The sequence below is a fragment of the Sinohyriopsis cumingii genome, chromosome 9 (assembly GCF_028554795.1).
Source record: "Sinohyriopsis cumingii isolate HCF-2022 chromosome 9, ASM2855479v2, whole genome shotgun sequence".
NCBI classification, from domain to species: Eukaryota; Metazoa; Mollusca; class Bivalvia; order Unionida; family Unionidae; genus Sinohyriopsis; species Sinohyriopsis cumingii.
The window spans coordinates 42,317,534-42,339,330 of NC_142969.1; the positions used below are offsets into that span (position 1 = coordinate 42,317,534).

Here is a 21,797-nt window from a genome sequence, read left to right on the forward strand (position 1 = left end):
TTTCATTCACAACGTTGTCAGCCCTGTTCAAAGTAGATTGTAGATTGAGAAAAAATGTTAGTGATTTGAAAAAAATTGTTTGATGTTATAGTGTTGGATTATTGTTAAAAATGTTAGAAATGTTGTTGTTTAGTGTTAAGTGATTTTTGAATAAAAAAATGTTGTGTTTGGAAAAAATGCCTTTGTCTTTTGTTTAGCTATAAGAATATTGGATTGATGCTCTTTCATTTCTTACTATCCCTCTCATGACACTCACTAAACGTTGCGGCTCGAAAACCGTGTGGGGATGTTTTCCTTCACGTCCGCGCTTTGACTTTAAGAACCGGGTTGTTCCCAGTCTAACCATCCATTGTCGACTCATCCTCCTACGAAGATGTGCTCCAAACTAGCTAAGCTCAACGAAGCCTACGTGAATTTGCATAGGGTCAGACACAGTCTGATACCGAAGCCAGAAGAAATAGAGAATGTGAGAATGTTAAAAATCACTGAAGACCTGATAGAAGAGCTCTTCAGAGAAGAAATGAACAGGGAAAAAGAAGAATGGACAGAGAAGTACAGACTTCAGAGACAGCAGCAACAGCAGCAACAACAGCAACAACAGCAGCAGCAACCTGAAGCTGACAGAGGTTTTGTCGATTGCCGTATCGACACCAAAGAGTTCTTCTTCTCTTTCCGAAGAAGCAGACCTATCGCCAGAAAGTCTATCCTCAGAGGACATCGCATTCTTAGAAACTAAAAAGAATGCCATAGCAAACAAAAAACAGCCCTTTTCAGGGCTACCCAATACTCTAGAAAAGAAATAACCATCAATTTGCCAATGTGTGTAGGTAGAGTAGTGTGAAAATAAACACTAACTCTTTTTCAAAAAAATGTGAGGGTATGTGTTTGTGTATAGGATTGTGTGTTTGTGTGTTTGTAAGTGATAAAGTAGGTTGGTGTGGATAGTAGATTAAAATTATGTCTTTTTGGTGTTTGAGGTGTATATTTGGGGTGAGATTGGATTGCTTTGCTTATGTGATAGTCAATTGAAGTGATTTATAAAATATTTTAAAATAGTGATGGGTAGCATAAAAAGTGAGTGAGTGTTTCTTTTAGGTCCGCGCGTTGTTGTTTTTTTTGGTCATGATCTAGGTAAGATGAATTTTATGTTATTAGGGGGATGTTTTCCATCACGTCCGCGCTTTCAGTATAAATTAAAAACAAATCGTCAGTTGGGCCCATCGTCGACCTGTTAACAGCAAGACAATGAATACAAGGATTGTGAAGCTGCTAGAACTCCAGATGCACCTGGAATATGCCAGGCGCATAGTAAACGAACTATCAGCGGAGGCTATCGTAGAAGAAGCAAGAATGAAGAAAGAAGAGGAGGAGAGAAGAGAGAGGGAAGAAGAGGAAAAGAAAAGAGAAGAGAGGATGTCGTTCAATATTCCCGAGACAGAGGATTGGGGTGTTGAAGCGAATCATCCTCCCTCTGCGCTCCCCAGAAGAAAGGTGAAAGAAGACTGGGGAAGAAGATGCGTGTGTGGCGCAAGGCCAGGAAGGTGCAACCATTAGATAGGTGCATCTGGAGTTGAAAAAAACCAACAGCCCTTTTCAGGGCTACCCAATACTCTAGAAAAGAAATAACTATTAATTTGCCAATGTGTGTAGGTAGAGTAGTGTGTATATAAACACTAACTCTTTTTTAAAAATGTGAGGGTATGTGTTTGTGTGTTTGTGTTTGTATGAGTAAAGGTATGTTTGTGAGAATAGTAGATTATGGGTTTCTTTATTGTTTCTCAGCAAATGTGGAGAGTATAGTTAGGGTTATATTATATGAAATGAAAAAGTAGGGAATGTTTTCCTTCACGTCCGCGCGTTGTTTGGTCATGATCTAGGTAAGATCCATTTTATGTTTTAAGGGGGATGTTTTCCTTCACGTACGCGCTTTAAGTATAAGAACCCACAGTATTCGTCGTTCAAACCATTCTGCAAAGAATAAAAAGAAGATGGCGTCAAACCAAATGGACAAAATACAAACCTTGCAAGACGTTTTAGACAACTTAGGAATAATGGAACAGATGCTATTAAGACTGGTTGAAGACCATTATTCCTATAGTCCCCATCGTGTGAAGATGGAAATTAATAACTTAAGGAAAGCAAAGGACAAGATTAGTGGTGTAATGAAAGAGATCAAGGAGGAGAAGGAGGATGAAGAGGAAAGAATAAGAATACGCAATTGGAACGAAAAAATTGAAAAAGAAGAAGAAAATGAAAAGAGGAAGAAATAAGAGGAGGAAGAGAAGAAAGAAGAGGAGGAGGAGAAGAAAAAAAAGAAAGAGAAGAAGAGTGTAGGAGATAAAATAAGAACTTGGTGGAGGAAAAGAAGAAATTAGAAGAAGAAAACCCAAAGGCCCTTTTCAGGGCCAGCCATATTTCTCGAAAAGAGATAGTCTTTGAATTGCCTACCCCTTTTTTAAAAAAAAATTTTTTTAAAAAAATCCCATGTTAAATTCCCCTTGTCCGTAGAGTGACCCACGATTTATCGCCATGTTAAATTCCCCTTGTCCGTAGAGTGACCCACGATTTATTCCCATGTTAATTCCCCTTGTCCGTAAAGTGACCCACGATTTTTCGCCATGTTAAATTTCCATTGTCCGTAAAGTGACCCAGGGGTCCCTGTAATGCTAATTCCCATTGTCCGTAAAGTGACCCCTTTCACTACTTATATATATATATATATATATATATATATATATATATATATATATATATATATATATATATATATATATATATATATATATATATATATATATATATATATATATATATATATATATATATATGTATGTATATATATCTACATATATCTATATATAAACTATTATTTATAATATATTTTGACTTTATAAAATATCGAAGATTTTATATTATGTTTCAAATTTCAAATTTTTTATTTTTTAATTTTTTTGTTCGTAGTTAATTAGTAGATGCAAATGTGTTATGTTCTTTAAATTACGTTATTTTAATGAGTGAACCTTTAGTTTTTCCCTCTTGTATAATTATTGTAGAGAAATTCAATATTATTCTGATTAGTAGAATTAACTTAAAATAATTAAGTATTGATAAAATTAATATCATAAAGTATATTTAATGATACATTTAAAAAGAGTTGTCACGAAATATAATATACAATATATTATAATTAGATATTTTATAGAATACTTATATTTATTTATATTACTGTAAGCATTATGCAGATATCTTTTTTTAATTATATAACTTGGGTTAAAGTGGAATAAACATATAATTCTCGTTAGAAACGATAAAATCTGAAAACACGAAAATACGAAACTTTGAATTTATTAAATAATGAATATCATTCAGAAATTTTGAATTTAGACTATTTGGATACAGTGTATTAGACTGTGAAACCGATATGTTTCTTTTTTGCATACGTTACTTCTTAGAATCAACTGTATCAATGGGCGGAAATGAGAAATCTTGCAAATTATGGGAACTATTATTAAAATGTGTTGTGAACTGAGATGAAAAAGATTGAGCTATATATTTTTATATGTCCGATCTATGTTTATTCATGCGTTTAGATATTTGTTGCCTGGTTTTTCCAATATATTGTATGCTACAATTTTTACAGGTGATCAAATAATTAACATTTGATGTTGCACAATTAGTATCATAATGAATCCTACATGTTTCTTTGGTATTGCTGCTACTGAAAGAAGTAGTTTCATTAATGCAAGAACAGTGCGAACATCAGGTTTATTACATTCAGTTGATTAACCCTTTTCAAATGAGCTTTATTTTAGTTTAGAACCAATTAGGAAATCTTTAAGATTCTTAGTCATTTTATACGCAAGTATGGGTTTACTTTTGTGTAGCGATTTAACACTTGCAAGACACAATAATTGTAATAAATCCCAATATTTGTTGATAGTCTCACCTATTATTATATGCTCGTTTTTCCTCCCGTTAACTTTACATTGTCAGAATCGTGAATTATTACCCGATATTGAATCCGCGATACAATACACATATAGCATGCACGTGCATAAAGGAACTACTTCCTATTGTAAACAAACAATGGACGCAGACGCCAGCACTTTTGATTTGTACACAAATCATGTACACTCGCGTAAGAGGCTCTTTACATTGTGGTTGTTTAAATTTGTTTCTGAATGAACTAAAACAGATGTTTCGTGGACTGCCACATACCAGTTGCGTTGGCACATTCCGCATTGATACAATGTTACGGACTTAGGCTAGCTTCAGTATATAACAGACGCAAGATAAGGTCCTTACAAATAACAAGTCATATACTCTCTACTTTAGCTGGTGATAAGAATGGCAAAATAAAATATATTTACAGTTTTACATCCTGAATTTCCTCAAAATGTATTTTCTTAATTCCGCAAATCCGAATTACATGAGCCATGTCATAGGTTTTCAATCTGGATTACACATTTCGAAATTGTGCTGTAATTTCGATGATAAGTGCAATTGCATTCACCTTACTGCATTCAAAATGAAATAAGCATTACATGTCATAGCGTCTTTTTGATAATTGCAATTGAAAGACTTCATATTTTTCCCACATTATGATTTCAAACATTCACTGACAGAAACAGAAACACATCTGCAGCTGTCAACACGCTTCTCCCTAACTTCTTCAATCTCATGTATTTCATGTGGAATTGTCACATACAAATCCAGTCCATAATCACGAAAATTTCCTAGAATCGGGAAAATACCAAAATCTATTCATTCCAGATCAAATGGAAAAGTTGTTGCAATGCACATTCATTCACAATATGACTCCAAATTTCAATTTTCACTAGACACGCCATTTTCTTTCGAAAGTTATGTCAAGCTCGCGACTAGGTTCAAACTTATCTGGGCGGAGTTATGTCCGCAGTAATAATGTTGATTTGTGTAATGATGAATATGCGCTTGTGTATTTAGTTTGGAATACGGCATACATTCATTTACGTTGTTTCTTGTAGTGTATTTTGTTTATATAATTAAACCTTAGGTAGAATAAAAAATGAGCATATAATAAAAAGGTTACTGCATTTGTATGGGAAAATATGAACTCGTTATGTCGGAAGGATATAGTGCACTCCCAAGGTCGTGCAGTATTCCATCCGAAAACCTCGTTCATATTTTCCCCATACAAATGCAGTAACCTAAAATTACTTGACTATTTGGTATTTTTACATGATTTCGGATGACACAAAGAATATTCAATATATTGATGAATATTCGTGTTTTTAACTTTCTACTTCTTGAATATAATCCTCCTTATTCATTATTACTATAGTCCTAGACTTATCAGTTTTTTCAGACATCACGTCCATTAGAAGGCGTAAATGAAACTGTCTTTTATTTAAAAGGGCTTATTTCGTAGATGATTTATGTTATTTATGTTCATCAAACGTTGAAAAGTATAAAGTGTACTTTTGATCCCAAACGGCATAACATTTATTGGTAAAGTCCATCTGGAATTACGAATGCTGAAATTTCCTTTGCTCGTTTCGTAAGTGAAATTTGCCAGAATCCCTTCAAAAGGTCAAACTTGGCGACATATTTTGTATTTCGAATTCTCTCAATGCAGTCATCGATTCTGGGTATTAGAATAGAAATTAATCTCTCTTAGTGACACTGATTACTTTTCTAGAATCACTACGCATACGGAACGTATCAGGTTTCGGCAAGAAAATAAATGGTGAACTCCAGTAACTTTTATTTCATTCGATGAATTTATTCTCCAGAAAATATTGAATTTCTTTCTTCAAACAGCCTTGCTTGAGAGGATTCATCCTGTAAGGATAATATTTCACATCTGTAGAATCTACAATTTCAACGTCATGGTAGATTTTATTTGTCGGTATGGGAACATCTGAAAACAAGTGCTCATACTCACCTAATAGCGGTTTTAATTGGCTATACCGTCGTGGTAGCACATGCGAAAGATTCTGGTCTAGATTTTATAATGTGTTCGAATTTCGAATATTGGTTACATCAAAGTCACTACAGTCCAATTTTACATGTTAGTTTAAATCCTCACTGCGAGGGATAGGAACAACTACATTGACTGAATGATTTACAGGGCTAATTCTGTCAACATATTCTTGTAACATTTGTACGTAGCAAAGGTGTTTCTGTTTCCCAGGAGCATTTATAATGTAATTGGAGGTTAGAGCCCCGACCTAGTCATACCAAAGAGTTATAAGAATAGTACTAGCAGTTGCCTCGCTTGGTGCTCAGAATTAAGAGGTTAGAGTTAGGACTGGTTGGATAGGTGTCGGGATAAAATGACTGGGTTAGATATACTGCTACATGTCTGCGTCATGACGCACCAGTCCTAGGCGTCACTATAAACTGCCATACTGCAGACATCGTAGCGATATGACTGAAAAGTTATTAGAGTTATATTAAAATCGAAATATCACACACACACACACACACACACACACACACACTATAATAGTAATGAGAGGATCACTTGATCAATGTCTCTTGATTGATCAATACTAGGAACAAAAGTGACCTCATTAAAAGGCTGACTCTTAAATGTATCAGCTAAATGAATAACATCCTAATCAACATTATTCTCAAGAGCTTTCTGTTCCATAGTTCCATTAACTGCACAAGCTGAATATAAACCAGGGATTTCAGTTTCAGTAGGACCAAATCTTTGATCCAAACAAGACTTGTTAGTTACAAGTGGATTAAACACAACCATATCTCCAGCTAGGTCATTACCTGGTAACAAACGAACAGCTTGAAGTGACGAAGAAGTTACCGCTCCGTTGATCACAGTTTGTGAGACCACAAATTAATACAATGTAAAGGAGCATTACAACTCAGCACTCTGCTCATCGAATACGATCCCTTTCATTAGAAGTCGTCGTCTCAGCAAAGGACAAAGTACTTGACAATAAAAGACTCTGAGAAGCTCCTGTGTCTCTTAATATCTTTAAAATAAATAGGCTTGGCATAATCACCATAAAGTGATACAGAACGTTTTTACATGAATGGTTCATAATTCTCCATAAAAAACACAGAATGAGGTTTGATAGGCACAGGAAATGTATTTTTTCAATATATGACCGTGACATTGATCACTTAGAAATAAGAGCATTTGGAACAGCTCTGTCTTTATTATGTTACCTAAATGTCAGCCTATAGAAATGAGAAGTATGTGTCCTTTATTCTTACAATAACTGCACGCAGGAAGAGATAAGGGTTTCTGATCAGTGTTATCATAGGTATGATTCCTCATTGCTGTATCAGTTTGAACTTTTGAAGTAGTCGCTTGAGATCAATTTATTTTTAAAGCGAAAGCCTACCGAGAGGAAGATGTATTGTAAGTCAAAGAAAGTCATCAGCTGTACTAGCTGCAGTCTCTAAAGCTTCAACCTATTTCTCATCACGGTAGGTCTTAACGTCACTAGAGACGCAATTCTCTTTAATTAATCTTCGGTTACTACGAGTTGTCTGAGGTTATCATAATCTTTGTTGTCTTGGCTGTACGCCACCTATTGAACGGTTGTTCTTTTTCCCTTGCAAACTCAACATTAGCCTAGTTTCCATTCTACAATTTTTTTACCTTTGACGATAGGCCCCAGGTACCAACCCATAACACTTCACGATACATTCATTGACCACATCAAAATTAACACTTTGCTCTACCGATGATCTTTAACAAAAAGTGCACTTTTAATAACAAAGTTCAATGTTCTCCCTGTCATATATTTTCAGCAATTTTCTCAAAATGATACAAATATTGCAGCACCTCCTTTTCTTTAAAAGGGGATACCAGCCTAATATGATTGGTTGCACAAGAACCTGAAATTATGTACACAAGAGAAGAGTGTGCTCCAGTTGCCAGTTCAAATTCCTTTAATTTAAATTTATTTCCCTTTCATTTTTGCATATGCATTTCCTTTCATCGTTTTCTTGTTGCATTTGCATCCATCTTGCTTCCATCTCTCTCAGCATTTGTAATTATACTACTTCCCGATGAAGCTGAACCTTTCTTAACTCAGTTTCCGTATGGTTTTTCAAAATTAAGTTTCTTTAATTTCCTGTCCTAACCAGACAGACACTTCCTTATCCAACCCAAGGCACATTTATTAAGTATAACATTTTCACCAAATAATGAATCAAAATATTTTGTAAAATTATGAACAAAGTATAGCGAAAGGAAGAGTATTGTAATAGATTATAGTCTGCGCATTTGGTTATAGCGCACCGTTGGAAGAAATTCTTAGATGTTTGTGATTACTTCTCTAATTATTGCAATTCGATGCAATGGAAATATTCCTTAACCCGAAATAATTAGCCAATTACTAGGAGCCAACGTCACGGAGTGAAGTGTTAGTGAGTTTCCATGATGCCATAGTTCACTAGTAGTGAATTCAGGTCAAAACAGAATGAGTGTCCCTGGAATAACAAAGTCCCTATTAAAATCTAGTGGTGTGCATTGGTGGTGTGACTGCATTGGCAGTATTTACAGTAGGAAACCGGTAAATTACACAATGGAATCAATAAGAAGGGACTCGGCAGATACTGTTTATGTTGCCATGGTGGCAAATGTGATGCAACTGTACTGACGAAATGTGCCTGGAAACCATAATTTTACTGGCCTAAGATGGCGTAGTTAAAATAGTTCCCTGTGTTAAGGGATAGTTGTATAGTTTCTGCGGTGTGAACTGCTGGCGGTACGGAAACCTAACGAAGAGAAACCATGCCGATCTGCGGTTGATATATATTTGACAGGTTATGAAATCGGTGGTCTGGCATTGATTAGATTAAAATTTATGTATAGAACGGACACGTTGGGATTCCCAACTTTAGTTGTATGGAAGTCTTTGGAAATTTGTGTAAACTTATGACTTCTAGCGGGAATCGCGCCAGGGCTTGATACCACTCGGTTAAGTAAAGATCCCTGGCTTGTAACAGTATTATTTCGACATTAGCAAGATGAGTCTCCAAAATAATTTTTTTTCAGAGATATCCGTTTTGTTCAGTAAAGAAAATATTTTGTTATCCATGAGAGGTTTGGATATGCCAAGATTAATTTTTGGACAACATTTTTTCTCAGAAAAACCAAACAAACATCAGATTGTACTAAATAATGCTCCCTTTTCTTTTCTACTTATTTCTAAATAAGTTATAAAGAGAACTAATAGTATCTCGTTATAGAAACAGAATTTTTTTTAATTTACTAATTTTTAAAAATACTTTTCATTCCTTGAAAAGTGTCAAACATGCCAGAAATTTAGAGACAAACTACAGAAAAACGATAGGTCATGAATTACGATCCTTTTTTATACTGCTTTTGAAATGCAGCGGTTATATGCATTTATGTTAGAATGAATTAACTCATTTACACCTAGGGATTCATTTCATTTTCGCCTGAAATGGGGGTTGATGACACATTTGGGAGCTTACTTTAGGATACATCAAAAATACATCTACATCTGGAGAAAAGTTTGTTTTGTCGGATGCCTAGGTATATAAATGACGTTTTCATTGGCTATTTCGATCGCGCATGTGCAGAAATGTTAAAATTATTAATTTTTTTGTTGGGGTTGTTATTCATTTTATCATTTTTGTTTTTATTTGCATAGTGGACCCATGATTTTGTGTCCTGGTCACTTTTTGCTCCAGATCTGAAACTTATCCCTCTTTTTGCAAAAGTTCATTTTTCCGTGTGCAGTTCAGTTCGGACTGGTTTGCTTTAGATCAGGCAAAAAATACTAATATCTGGACACAAACTCCGGTTCCAAAACTAGTAAATTTGTGCCAGAAAGAATTGGGCTTCAAAAATGAGCTTTCTTCTTCTGTATTTATGGCGTTTTGTCTACTTAAAATTGAAATTTGGAGTCATATTTTGAATGAATGCGCATTGCAACAACTTTTCCATTTGATCTGGAACGAATAGATTTTGTTATTTTTGTCGATTCTACGAAATTTCGTGATTCTGGACTGGATTTATCTGTGGAAATTGTACACGAAATACATCGAATTAAAGCAGCGAGAGAGAAGCAAGGGCGTATCTTCACACAATGAGTAGTCTTCCCATTATTATACATGTATTCATTGTGGCAGACTAAAAGTCATGAGCATTCAATAAAATATTGTCATGATCCATTAAACAGAAGTGTTAATAATGGAAGAGATATAAGACAAATAATGTAAGTGCTAACATTTTAGCAACAGTGAAAATCGGCAGAATAGGAAAGTAACAAGACTTCGAATTAAGCCAATAGGTTCTACATTTATTTTCTCTTTAAATTCGAAACTCAAAGTTTTATGTACACAATATATGAACATTTCTTGTTGAAATACATGAAAGATATTAGAATTTGTTTATAAATATTCATTTGACATTACTTGGATAAAGGCTCATCATTGTTATATTTAGAACCTACTTCTTGGATAAATTCTTTCAATAGTCGAGATTCGTGGTTATAGAGACCCTTATTTAAGATGTTTAATACGATGATTATATCAGTTCTTTCCCATGAATGTTGCTTCAATTTACTTCTCAGCAAAGAAAAAATAGACAAACTAATGACTGATAAGAAAATTATGACAATATTTGCTTGAATTGTATCTATTTTGATGTTCGCAAGATAATGATAGTTACTTTCTTTCCAATTGAAGAATTGTTATACATATATGGCAAATGAATATTTCAAACATTGCTTCAAAAATAATGAAAAGAAAAATGAAAAATATAACTTTCAGAGAGCCTTTTGTCCTTCTGATAAATGACATTATTTGTCCATGGCTTAAAACTATATCAGTGCTGCTTTACATTAAATAGAAACTCAAGATTAAATTATTTAATAAAAATTTGCAACTACACAAATCATAAATACATAAAGAGCAAGCAATTGTATTGCATGAAAAAAAAAGCTGTCATGTAACCAAAAATACTAATTTTTATACATCTTAACATATTCATTATATATATGCATTTAAGACATTTCCAACAAATTTTTTTTTTTTGTAGTTCTGATTATAACATATAATTGATTATAACATATGATTGATTACCAAAGAAAATGTTTAATCATCATATCACATTTGTACATTTCACTGCCAAAAATACGCTTTTCCGTTATTTTATTTATCCTTATAATATTATACAAACCCACAATGAAGCTATAAAATTGGTACTAGGACTATTAGACAGATTACGTCTGTAGGCAATACACATTAGAACAATTATATTGTGTCATCAACAGTTGCAATATTTATGCCAGTAAAAATTATGCTTCCAAATGTAAATGACTTTCTTCAGTTTAAACAAACTCAGTCTGATTTAAAACGGGACAATGTACAACATATGCAATATTTATGCCAGTAAAAATTATGCTTCCAAATTTTAATGACTTTCTTCAGTTTAAACAAACTCAGTCTGATTTAAAACGGGACAATGTACAATTAGTGCAATAATTTGTATTTTAAATTATGTTAATCATAGCTGCATAGCAAAATTCCAAGTCATCCGAGCCAGGTGCACATTACTGTTGATCACTTCTGATTCTGCAAGTACAAAAAGCCACGTGAAAATAACACAAATATTAAACCCCTTTATTAAATGCAGCTATTCCCACAACCCTATGACAATTGTTTTAATTATGTTCGCCCTTCAATGGAGCAGGAATACGAATTTCATAAATCTAAGTTATTGTGACAGATAATGTAAATTGTATATTCAGGTTTTTGAAAGAAATATAATAGTGAATAAGAAAAATACAACAAAAGATAGAGACAGCAGTGATGAGTGCATTGCAAACAGAGTCACTCTCTACAAATTGCGCAGCACCGCCGAAATTTCCGCTAGAATATAAAAGTTTGGAGAGTAAACACGCTTTGGCCATAACTCATTTAAATCTAAATGATGAATTGGAACCAGCCTCAAGTTTCCATCCAGATCAACGTAAACATGACTTTTGTTTAAATATAAAATTTCCTTGTAAAACTGTTTCGGAGACAAAATTGGGAGGGCAAACGTTTTTTCTTTGTTGTTTTTTTTTTTTTTTTTTTGGGGGGGGCAGTAATTCTTCTGAATGATAATGTGGAACGTTTGAAATTAATCAGATTCAAGGCCTCATCAGTACAAAATTCAAGTCAAGATCCGTTAAAATACAAGAAAATATATTGGTGGAAACCAAATTCAGGAGGACTGTTAATCGAGGGTATAACTTAACGTAAATGATGTCATGGAACGCTTGCCATAAAATCCACTTAAGGTGTCATACATTTGAAGCCAGATGTAAAATTGTTTTGAAATGCAAGAGATTTTGGATGAAGTTATTTTGTGGAATCCAAGGTCATGACGACAAACAATTGGGGACTAAAACACATAACAACAAGACAAACATTTCAAATACAATACACACAAATCTTTACCAAAAGCTATGAGAATATGTTGTACATTTCTTGATTTATGCCGGCAATGAGAATCATTCCATGTTAAAGATATGAAATTGTTTCCCAAAGGTCATCACGTAATAAATAAAACTCTGGATGGACGACACAAAACTCATCAAAGGGATATTCTTCCACAAGAGACAATGTATACAAAGAACTTGAGGTGAAAACCGAAAATTGAGAAGGCATATTTACATATATTTGGCATCCATTTATATACAAAGATTTCAGAAATTGTATCCAAAACTGAGTCGACAAGATAAAGCTCATAAACGGCACATCTAGATTTAGGAAACGATGTGCACTTCACATTACATCAGAATATGAATGGTACTTGTGTTGTGCTGCTTTTCAAAACTTTGAAAAAGATATTATTATTATTATTATTATTATTATTCAGTTTGGAGTCATCACTATATACTTACATCATAAGCCCTATTGACGAGTCCATATACCTTCGGTCGTTTTATGCGATACTGAAATAAATCGACAACATTTATTTATAAAAGTGATTAAAGGTGTTTTATAAATTATCAACATGAAAGCCAAAAACGTCATTGAAAGGATCTAAGATACACCCGTTGAAATCCCACTTAAATCTTAATTCATTTTGTAAACAGGATACTTACCTATTCTTTTAAATCTTTTGTTTCAGTCTTTGATGAAATATCAATACTTTAAATTTAATCAACTAAATTTGATGACCGTACCTGTCGAAATGTTAACGAAGAATTGATAATTGTAATCCTAATAAAATGTCATATAAATATAAATAAATATATATATATATATATATATATATATATATATATATATATATATATATATATATATATATATATATATATATATATATATATATATATGTATGTATATATATATGTATGTATGTATGTATAAGAAACAGTATAAAGAAGTTAAAAATAAAGTAATCGGGCACCTTACAAATTGTCATAAACATTTCTTTTCTTTTACATACCTCTTTCGTTGGTGGGATCACTGCGTATTCGTGTGATGGACCGGGCATATCATAATGGCTCATCCCTATTAAACAATGTATACATAAAAAACTATTACATAAACACATTCTTCAAAAATAGACAAATCTCTTATCGGTTAATAACCCTGATTTTGGAGTGAGTTCACATTCAAAATTGTGTCCACAATATGCCACAAAACCTTTAGACACGATTATATTGATTCAATTTTTGATTTTGAACCTTTCAAAGGCTTCCACAGGTTATGTTGTTTATTACATCAGGTGTACATTAGTATTTACTCGCACTATTTGACAAGTTTACAGTAGGGTATTTGTTTGAAAAATATACCTATTGGATTATACGGTAATGAATTTGCTTGAAAAATATATCCTTTGGAGTATACGATATTGTTTGCAAAATATAGCATTTGGGTGATACTAATAAGTGTTTTAGTTTAGATTCAAATGGCAGTGGATACATTATCCAGATCCCACGTGACTTGCCATCGTGAGACAAATTGTAACTTTTTATGAGAGAAATGAGGTGGATTTAAAAATGTGTTCACATTAGTGAATTTAGATACGAGGAACAGTGTGCAAAGACTTGACCTTGAAGTATTGATTTACCTATCGCTTCTCTTTCATTGAAATCCCTCTGTCCAAGAAGGTTAAAATCTACGTAACGATTTGAAGCATCTTCGTGATGTGTAGAATGATAGATATCGTTTCTGTGAGCGTATATCCAGTTCGGGGCGTCCTGTTCTGTTTTCCTATGTTTACGATTCCATGCCTGGTCGAAGTCGGGACCACTAAGTCACAAAATATTGCAACACTTTATTAATTCTCTCTCTATATATATATTGTCAAAACATTATTAGACATAAGTATGCTGCCTCTTTGCTGAAGTACCTGTATTTATTTTTTTCTTCTAAATATATGCATGCCATGTGGGGCGCCTATTCGTTTCATGCCATGATCAGTGGACCAAATCATCTTAAAAGAATTTAATTTTCTTGAAATCTGTGCAGATGGTTTTATGTTAAACGGTATTAACCTGCATATTTAAATGCCATACCAAATTTCATCCATAAGAATATTCAAAAATAAAGAATATGCATGAGTCACAAATGTTATGAATATCATATTAGAACTGAGTTGACGAAACTATTAGAATATTAGGTTAAACGTTTGTTTAAAATCTAGCACTAAATGTCATTACGTATATTGTTTATATCAAATAGTGAGGTATAATGTATTGAATCTCAATACCTTTTGCTCCTGACCTCCATGGGCAACTTTTTACCTTTCGGTCTTCTAGACCGAATAATAACCACAGCACTCACAAGGCACAATAAAACAAAGAACGCCGACCCTATCCCAACAGCCACATATACGTCAAAGTCATCTAATGAAATAAAAAATAAGAATAAAATCGCCTTTGATACAAGAACATGAAATTTAATAAATATTTTTCCCATTTGTTTCAGAACCATCAAATATTACATGTATAGTTTAATTTTGGAAACATTTCAACCGGAAAATGTTCACAAATCATCGCAGTAAATACACCCATGTTCTAATATTTTGTGAACAGAATATGTCTTACTTTAATTACTACAAAAATGTTTTGGGAATAGATTGATATATTTAGTGCACAATACGAATAGTATAACACCCAAATATATTTTCTCGCCGTTCCCGAATGACGTCATCAACCGCCATATTTGTAGTCAGCTGGCAGATTTACCGTTGACTTTACATCGTCTGCTAGTGACCTTATCGGGAAGCATCAAACAGCGCATCCGGTAAATATGCCTTTGGTAGGATTTGGAAGAAAAGAATCCTGGCACAAAGCCTGTGTCTGCTATATCACTGTTACGGTTTGTAAACGATGGATAAAACTCGTTTAATATACGCATCGATCTTTAAAATATGACGGCCCTAATATTATGTTGCCCAGTTTACAGGCATTTTTTAAATACAAATGCACATGGTTGTATGCAGTATGCCTAAGTACAACAACAAAACAGTTTTAAAATTACATTTATTTTGTTAATACTTTTAGAAACAGTTTCGTCTACTATAAATATTGAAATATGCAAAGTTCGTCTGTTTTAAATGTGAAGAAATGGAAAATATGTTTATGTCAAGCCACTTTACTTCAGGTTTCATGCCTTATACTACACATAACCGAATCTCGTAGAAATGGGCCATACAATTCGACGCCCTTGAAGAGAAAACGGTCTTGAATTTAGCCCTCTTAAATGTTATTACAATGAAAACAAGGTGCAGCGTAGTGTAAAATGGAAGCAAATGCTGCTTACGACGAAAGCAAATGGCCAAGAGATGAGATATCTACAAACGTACCTTTTTTCGTTATTGGACTGAAAAATAAAATTAATAAAGTGCAAAACTGAAAAAAACGAATCACGTGGCACATAATGGTGATATTTCTATTTAATTACTAACATTGACCTATTATTATATCATTATTATTAACTAAATTTACATTAAAATGGCATATAAAATCATTCACTGATTTAATGGATGATTTCCAGGCTAAAATGTGAACTTTATTTTATCGACCTTGCTCGAAAAGCAACATACCGAACAAAAGGCAGATACCATGATACAAAATTAAAGTACAAATCTGGTTTAGCTACTTCGACTAGATGTTCTATAAAAAGAGAATTGCTTAATCCATATCCGTTTAGGAATGAATACAATTTAACTTTATGTACAGGGCAGATTAAAGTTAAAATTGAAAGTCAATTACAAAAGTTTAGATATCAATATATTTTTTCTCAATGCAAACTACACACACACACACACACACACACACACACACACACATATATATATATATATATATATATATATATATATATATATATATATATATATATATATATATATATATATATATATATTCATTCTCTGTACCAACCTGCATCTTGGTCTTGTGTTTGAAATTACACATTCATATCCCGATGCACACTCCCCTGCTACTGAGAGATAACTATTACATAGTATATCCGATGACGTACCACCAACAAGCACTAAAAAAAATATAAAAAAGAAACCATCAGTACCCCATTAAGTTTTTCTTTACATTTGGCACACAAATGCCAAGAATATGTAAATAAACAAACCAGTCTAATCAAATTGGGATTGTAAACCTGCACATACAGAATGCATAGAAATCGACTCTACAGTGATTGCGAATTTCAAGAGCTATTTATTGTGTCAAATCATTGTTAATGATTTGACTTGGTTTACAAACAGTTTACTATTTTAAAAGAAATGTCTTTGTCGAATTACAAATTCTACAGGAATTTATGTTTATAGGGAAATACAGTAATGAGACACGAAAAATTTACCAGTTTTTTATAATCGATGAGGTTAGTCATGATCAATACTACTAATTCGAAAGACGATCTGAACTGCACGAAACCATTTATTATTGTAACTTGTAATCATGATAGATAAAATAGTTTCTAAGCAGCAATAGTTTTGGCAGGTACAGTACATTGTTTTTCTCCGACAGTAAGTCCAAGGACAGTGCACTCTTGACCAGCCAAAGTTATCTTTCCTGTAGCTAAATCTGTGTTTGCTTCTGCTAGCTTCAGGAGAGCCTCATCTGATTTTTTAAAAATGATGCTGTAATTCACTATCAAGCTGCCTTGGCTGAAATGAAATCGATAATCGATAATGTTCTAAATCTGATTTAATCGAAATCTGCGAGATAACGAAGACGTGTCATGCACTAAGAAGATAATGTTATGGCTATCTATTGAATTCCTCATGATTTATGTTAGCAGCCTAAGAGATATAAGTTGCATATTGTGTTAGTGAGAGTAATTTTTAGTCACGATATCTTCCAAACTGATTGTTTAGAGGTTTTAATATGAAATCTGTAACAGGATTAGTGAATAAAAAAGGTCAACTGAAAATGACTTTGTTTTCGGTGCTAACATTATTTACTTCATACAAGCATATCTCCATATTAGTCAAGGTGAGCAAATAACCAAAACATTGAATTTGGGGAGATAAATGGAGCTAAATGAAAGCTAGATACCTCTGTATTCGTGTTCAAAAAGACCTTTTGAACACATGTATAAAGACATTGTATTCATACATTATTATGACTTTAAAGTCTAAAATCAATTTAATGACACACACACATTATTATGACTTTAAAGTCTAAAATCAATTTAATGACACACACACACACACACATTATTATGACTTTAAAGTCTAAAATCAATTTAATGACAGACACATACTGTTGATAATATTTTCTCTGTTAACTTTACATTTTCATAATCGTAATGTATTCCTTTATTATTAAGCCATAGGTAGGAAAACGAAATGAATATATTATAAAAAGGTTACTGCATTTGTATGGGGAAATATTAACTTGTTTTTTCTTCTTCGGATTAATACTGTACTCCCAAGCTCGTGCAGTAAAAACTCGTTCGTAATGTTCCCATGCAAATGCAGTAACCTTCATATATATATATATATATATATATATATATATATATATATATATATATATATATATATATATATATATATATGTGTGTGTGTGTGTGTGTGATAACAGTGTTGTCATGTGAAAAATTCTTACCGAATAGACTGTATGACGATTTTTTCAAACATCTGACCCATCGTGGATATGTAGAATTCACTGAGCTAATTTCAAAGGGAAAGGAGATTCAGACATTAAGCCAAGCAGACCCGTATTTAGGTTAGGAATTATTCACAGACTTTTTGAAATATCCTTTCAGTGACGTTATATATTATACGGTTTATACTTAAGCAACAAACTGCATTTGTTTTGTCTTCTACATGCAGAATATTAAGTATTCCTAGAGAACAAATTACTTCAATAGTCATTATATCATCACCAAATAAACAAAATAACAAAGAAGATATGATTTTACTCTTTGCCTGTATGATTTAAATTTTATACTGTTTGCATTTTATTCTATTGAAGGAAGAATACCTAAAATAAATGAATATGCACTCGTATACAAGTTAAAGGTATGTTGTTGGATTTTATTCACTAATAACAATCAGTCAAAAGGTAATCTCCAAGGTGTTGTTTCATCGAATTAATGGAATTATGCGTAACACGAACCATGTCCGGTCGAATCGCTTTAATACTAGAATGCTTGACCGCTCCGGTGGCCTAGTGGTTAGAGCGTCCGCTTCGGATGCGGGAGGTCGTGGGTTCTATCCCCGGCCGAGTCATACCAAAGACTTACAAAAATGATACTAACAGGTGCCTCGCTTGGCGCTCAGCATTGAGAGGTTAGTGTTAGGACTGGTCGGCCTGGTGTCAGGATAATGTGACTCGGTGGAACATCATGCTACATGTCTGCGGCATGATGCTCCTGTGCTAGACATCACTATAAACTGCCACACTGCAGCCATCGTAGCGATATGACTGAAACTTTTTTAAAGCTACGTTAAAAATCCAAATCACACACACACACACACACACACACACGAATGCTTGTGGTACATCTATATTTAATCGGATGATGTTATACTTAAGCAGCCTCTTCCTCACGCACTCACTTAAAATTTCATGACAACAAGAGCTTGCGGAAATGCTATATCACTGAATAAACCATTTTGTATTGGTGATGGACGGAGAATGGCACTAGTGAGGAAAATATGGATTGTGATGACTACCAAAACGAAACAATGTAATGGCATTTAATTGGATTCCGCTCGTTTCATTTTCTTACCGCAATATTAGCCTCCCTCTCCATTTTTGCATAGTTTTCAGGAACTTTGATATCCATAGATGCGGGAAGTTTAAAATTTAAGGTGATACTGATCGTAACGCTTGTATATCCATCTAAAATACATATATCCGTATATTTGCGAGATTGAATAACTTCAAAGGATGGGTAAAATCTTTAAAATCAAGCAAAATTGCAAGATTTGGAACAGAGTGAAGTATATATTTGCCGTATATTAAGGATTGTTTCCTGGACAAATTTTTCAGTATTTCAAAAGTTTTATTATATTATACAATATGTAAAAAAAACACATTTTATAAACTCATCAGTTTACATAATGGCAAAGAAGTTAATCTGAATAATTATTTGCTCTATAAGGCGTTATAATTACTATTGTTATCATAACAAGTTTTTAAAATATTATTATGTTACACGGGTAGCCTCATATGTACACGCACATACACACAAACACGCACACACACATAATATATATATATATATATATATATATATATATATATATATATATATATATATATATATATATATATATATATATATATATATATATATATATATATATATATATAAAGCTATTAAGCAAATGTTCCATGTCGTACTCATACCTACCATCTACCTCTATTGGTGTAGTGGTTTGCTGGACATCTGTAAGTAAATATAGAGGAACACCATTTGATTCAATTTTGAATTGCTTGCAGTCGCCGTAATATATATATATATATATATATATATATATATATATATATATATATATATATATATATATATATATATATATATATATATATATATATTAAGACGGAGATGTTTTGTTAATGCTATCATATTTTCTTGAATATTCTCATTTCATAAAAATGGACAAGGCAGTTAGAAAACCAAACCTAAATTCGAGAGGATTCCAGAATAATCTTATATAACTATTTTGATAAAAGCAAATCTTAACAGATGCAGAAAACAAAAGTGCTTGTACCTTCTACACATCCATAATTTCCGTCAGGTTTATACCCCAAGTGACAAGGACACTTGAATGATCCTTCCATGTTATAACACCCTGAATTCGGTATTCCCTGACACACTGCTGGCTGAAATTCACACTCGTTGATATCTTGATTGCAGTCGGGTCCCATCCATCCTTTCTTGCAAAAGCAGGTACCATTAATTGGATCACAGGTCTGACTGACAGTTAAAGAATTTGAAATATTACAGCTGCACAACTGGCTGCAATTCAGCCCGAAGGAGTTGTTTATACAAGCTGAAAAGTCAAAAAGAAAAAATTGCACGCGTGTTTGGTTGAGAATGAACGGAGTGAGCGAAATTATTCATCAAATACTATGTTCAAAATCTAGATTAGCAACAATTTAAAAGCAGATGTGAAATTTTGTGAAAATATCACACACACACACACACACACACACACATATGGAAAATTAAGTTTATATTTGTCTAATATTTACTATTGATCTATACATTTAATTTTCTTACTTAAGGTATGTATCACAATTCATCTCAGTTGGATATTATTGTGGAGCTACAAAAACAAACAGTCTTAGTTTATTAGCTGTTATGCGAAATGTAGGGATTACTTTAAATTTACTATTTACTATGTATTGTAAATACTATGTATTGTAAATTGTCGCTATGTAGTTATGACTATACTTGCTTAATTAGTGATTGGGAAGGCATATATTATAGGAGTGATCATAGTGAAGAACAAACGAAACAATACGTCTCCATAGGTTATTTCAGTACTTACGTATGCAGGTGTGATGATCTGATTCAGAAAGCCTAAAACCTTTATTACATACACATCCGTAGGTGCTTTCTGTACATTGGGAAAGGTCTGAAAAATAATTTATGTTCGTAGTTTTAAGGTTTTATATATTTTTAAAGAGTATTTTGGTTTGTGTGCTACTTGCTAGCAACAGCATGTCAAACAGGTGGACTTTTCCACCGTTAACTTATTTGTATAAATTTGATATATAATCTTAGGGAGTTATTTCAGCAGTATTCCAATGTACCTCTTACAAACACCCATTATTTCCTTCACAAAGCAATTATTACATTTTCTCAGAACAATTGTATCTCAGATATTGTAAGACATTTTGGGATTATGGGGTGTTTTGGAATGGATAGAATAAGATGTAGTTTTTCACATCACACACACTTCTTTATCTTAGAAAATTACATTTTGTAAAAACAAAAATCTCTTCAATTTTTTTATATACATATATACAAACCTTGACAAACACCGCTAATGTTCCGGTAACCCCGTACACAGTCACAAACGTAGGATCCCATTGTGTTGATACATGTGACGTTAGCACCTGTGCATGGACGGTAGATGCATTCGTCCACGTCTTTATCACAATTTGTTCCATTCCATCCTGTCTTACACAGGCAACCTTTGATAGGATCGCACTTGTCAGCACCAATACCGCAGTTGCACGAATTGGAACAATTAAATCCGTAGTGAAAAGAATCGCACACTATTAGGGAAATAAATGAAATTTAGAAACGTGATTTCGTTTATCGAATTCATTTTTCAAATGAAAATTACATATCAAGAAAGTGTCAAGATC

The 21,797-nt window shown here is 33.0% G+C and overlaps 1 protein-coding gene across 1 annotated transcript in view; it reads right to left on the bottom strand.

The window, feature by feature from the left end:
* Positions 1-10,271: 10,271 nt before the first annotated feature.
* The window catches only part of LOC149791628 (uncharacterized), a 123,685-nt gene continuing 112,159 nt past the window's right edge, over positions 10,272-21,797 (bottom strand). The window contains exons 35-47 of the mRNA XM_089970185.1: positions 20,972-21,058; positions 20,189-20,470; positions 19,828-19,863; positions 19,201-19,313; positions 18,072-18,136; positions 16,968-17,125; positions 16,386-16,497; positions 15,806-15,822; positions 14,708-14,843; positions 14,066-14,247; positions 13,439-13,503; positions 12,885-12,935; positions 10,272-11,568 (exon numbers count right to left, since the gene is read on the bottom strand). Coding sequence (XP_089826311.1) covers positions 11,557-11,568; positions 12,885-12,935; positions 13,439-13,503; positions 14,066-14,247; positions 14,708-14,843; positions 15,806-15,822; positions 16,386-16,497; positions 16,968-17,125; positions 18,072-18,136; positions 19,201-19,313; positions 19,828-19,863; positions 20,189-20,470; positions 20,972-21,058 — 1,316 coding nt within the window. The 3' untranslated portion in view covers positions 10,272-11,556. The remainder of the gene's footprint in view (positions 11,569-12,884; positions 12,936-13,438; positions 13,504-14,065; positions 14,248-14,707; positions 14,844-15,805; positions 15,823-16,385; positions 16,498-16,967; positions 17,126-18,071; positions 18,137-19,200; positions 19,314-19,827; positions 19,864-20,188; positions 20,471-20,971; positions 21,059-21,797) is intronic.